General features: G+C 73.2%; 1 protein-coding gene across 1 annotated transcript in view; it reads right to left on the bottom strand.

Annotated features, from left to right (window-relative positions):
* Positions 1-2122: 2122 nt before the first annotated feature.
* LOC135408132 (collagen alpha-1(I) chain-like) overlaps positions 2123-2500 on the bottom strand; it is a 3893-nt gene continuing 3515 nt past the window's right edge. The window contains exon 3 of the mRNA XM_064643466.1: positions 2123-2500. This exon is cut by the window's right edge and continues 1173 nt beyond it. Coding sequence (XP_064499536.1) covers positions 2123-2500 — 378 coding nt within the window.

Raw genomic sequence — 2500 nt, forward strand, 5'->3', positions numbered from 1 at the left:
AGCCGGAGCGGCGCCGCCGCCCGGCCCGGATGCGGGTAGACGTGTTCCCGCCGACCGGCGGACTTAGAGCCGGAGCGGCGCCGCCGCCCGGCCCGGATGCGGGTAGACCTGTTCCCGCCGACCGGCGGACTTAGAGCCGGGGCGGCGCCGCCGCCCGGCCCGGATGCGGGTAGACGTGTTCCCGCCGACCGGCGGACTTAGAGCCGGAGCGGCGCCGCCGCCCGGCCCGGTCGCGGGTAGACGTGTTCCCGCCGGCCGGCGGACTTAGAGCCGGAGCGGCGCCGCCGGCCGGCCCGGATGCGGGTAGACCTTTTCCCGCCGACCGGCGGACTTAGAGCCGGAGCGGCGCCGCCGCCCGGCGGCGAGTGGACCCGGTCTCCGAGCCCCGTGGGTAGAGCTCCTGTCCAGGTCCGGCAGCTAGAGCCGCTCCGAGGGCTCGGCGAGGGCCCTCGGCCGGCGCCGAAGCGCTGCCGTTTCCGGCCGGTGCTCCGAGCGTGGCACCGAATTCACGGAGCGAGCAGACGGCGTGCGACCGCTCGATCCGTCGGTCGGCGCGCCGGCGTGCCCTTCCGGCCCTGCCCCGACCTCCCCGATTTCCCACAGTTCTTAGCGAGTCCTTCCAGCGCGCATGCTCCGTCCAGTACTCTCCCGGGGGGCTCGTTGCGGGGACTCCATCTCCCGTGGCCCTTTGCGGCAGACTTCCTCTCCGGCGTTAAGGCTTTCCCCTGCCCCGAGGCTGAAAGAAGAAACGTTCTCTGCGGGGCGGGGAAGCCGGGGGAGTAACTGGGACTCTCTTTAGGCGGCACGGCTGCGGCCGACCGGGCTCGGCCGCCTCGGCGCCGCCGGGAAGAGCCGATGTCCGAGAGTAGCGGCTAGAGCCGGTCTCGGGGCTTAGCGCTGCGCTTTCTGCCCGGCGCTCCGAGCGTAGCAGCCTTTCCCCTGCCCCGAGGGTGAAAGAAGAGACGTTCTCTGCGGGGCGGGGAAACGGGGGGAGCAACCGGGACTCTGCCCGGGTGGCACGGCTGCCGCCGCCTCGGCTCGGCCGCAGAGGTGCGCAGCGGGTAGAGTTGTCGTCCGTGCCCGGCGGGTAGACCCCTGGTCCGAAGCCGGCGGGTAGACCTGGTGTCCCGGTGCAGCGGGTAGACCTGTGGTCCGGGCTCGTCGGCTCGAGCCGCTCTCCGAGTCGGGTGGCTGGAGCGGGTTCCGAGCGCTTAGCCGAGGCCCTCGGCGGGTGCCGAGGCGCCGCCGTTCCTGCCCGGGGCTCCGAGTGGGAAAGAGAGGGCGTTGTCCGCGGCGCGGGTCCAGAGGGGGAGTAGCTGGGACTCTCTTAAGGTGGCAGGGCGGCGGCCGACTGGGCTCGGCGGCGGGGGTGCCGGTGGGTACAGCTGCTCTCGGAGCCCGGCGGGTAGACCTGTTGTCCGAGCCCGGCGGGTAGACCTGTTGTCCGAGCCCGGCGGGTAGACCTGTTGTCCGAGCCCGGCGGGTAGACCTGTTGTCCGAGCCCGGCGGGTAGACCTCTTGTCCGAGCCCGGCGGGTAGACCTCTTGTCCGAGCCCGGCGGGTAGACCTCTTGTCCGAGCCCGGCGGGTAGACCTGTTGTCCGAGCATGGCGGGTAGACCTGGTGTCCGAGCCCGGCGGGTAGACCTGGTGTCCGAGCCCGGCGGGTAGACCTGGTGTCCGAGCCCGGCGGGTAGACCTGGTGTCCGAGCCCGGCGGGTAGACCTGGTGTCCGAGCATGGCGAGTAGACCTGGTGTCCGAGCCCGGCGGGTAGACCTGGTGTCCGAGCATGGCGGGTAGACCTGGTGTCCGGGCCCGGCGGGTAGACCTGGTGTCCGAGCCCGGCGGGTAGACCTGGCGTTCGGGTTAGGCGGGTCGACCTGGTGTTCGGGCCCGGCGGGTAGACCTGGTGTCCGAGCCCGGCGGGTAGACCTGGTGTCCGGGCCCGGCGGGTAGACCTGGTGTCCGAGCCCGGCGGGTAGACCTGGTGTCCGGGCCCGGCGGGTAGACCTGGTGCCCGAGCCCGGCGGGTAGACCTGTTGGCCCGGGCTTCCGGGCCGACCCGTTCGCCCAGTCGGGCGCGGCCGGCCTCGTGCCCCGCCGGGTGCTGTCGAGCATCAGGTCTACCCGGTTCCGGGGCTGGCGAGCATCAGGTCTACCCGGTTCCGGAGCCGGCCGATGCGGCCGCCGCGGCCGCCGCCGGCGGCCTGCGCCCCGGCGGCGTCCCGGCGCAGGGCCACCAGGTCTACCCGGCTCCGGCGGGACTTAGGCGCCTGTCGGCATTTTCGGGGTAGACCTGTTGTCGCGGCCGGCCCCGGAAGTCGGCCAAGGGGTCGCTGTCGGGCGCCGCCTCCGGTTAGGTCTAGGCGAGAGGCGGCCTGCTCTCGCGCGCCTCCCCGCTGAGGAGCCTCGAGCCGCTTCGGAGGCGCGGCGGCGCCAGGACGCGTCTGTCCGTATTGTGGGCAGGGGTTGTCTAGCAGCGCGGGTTCCGAGGGCCCCTT

Source organism: Pseudopipra pipra, unplaced genomic scaffold (assembly GCF_036250125.1).
Source record: "Pseudopipra pipra isolate bDixPip1 unplaced genomic scaffold, bDixPip1.hap1 HAP1_SCAFFOLD_198, whole genome shotgun sequence".
Lineage (NCBI taxonomy): Eukaryota > Metazoa > Chordata > Aves > Passeriformes > Pipridae > Pseudopipra > Pseudopipra pipra.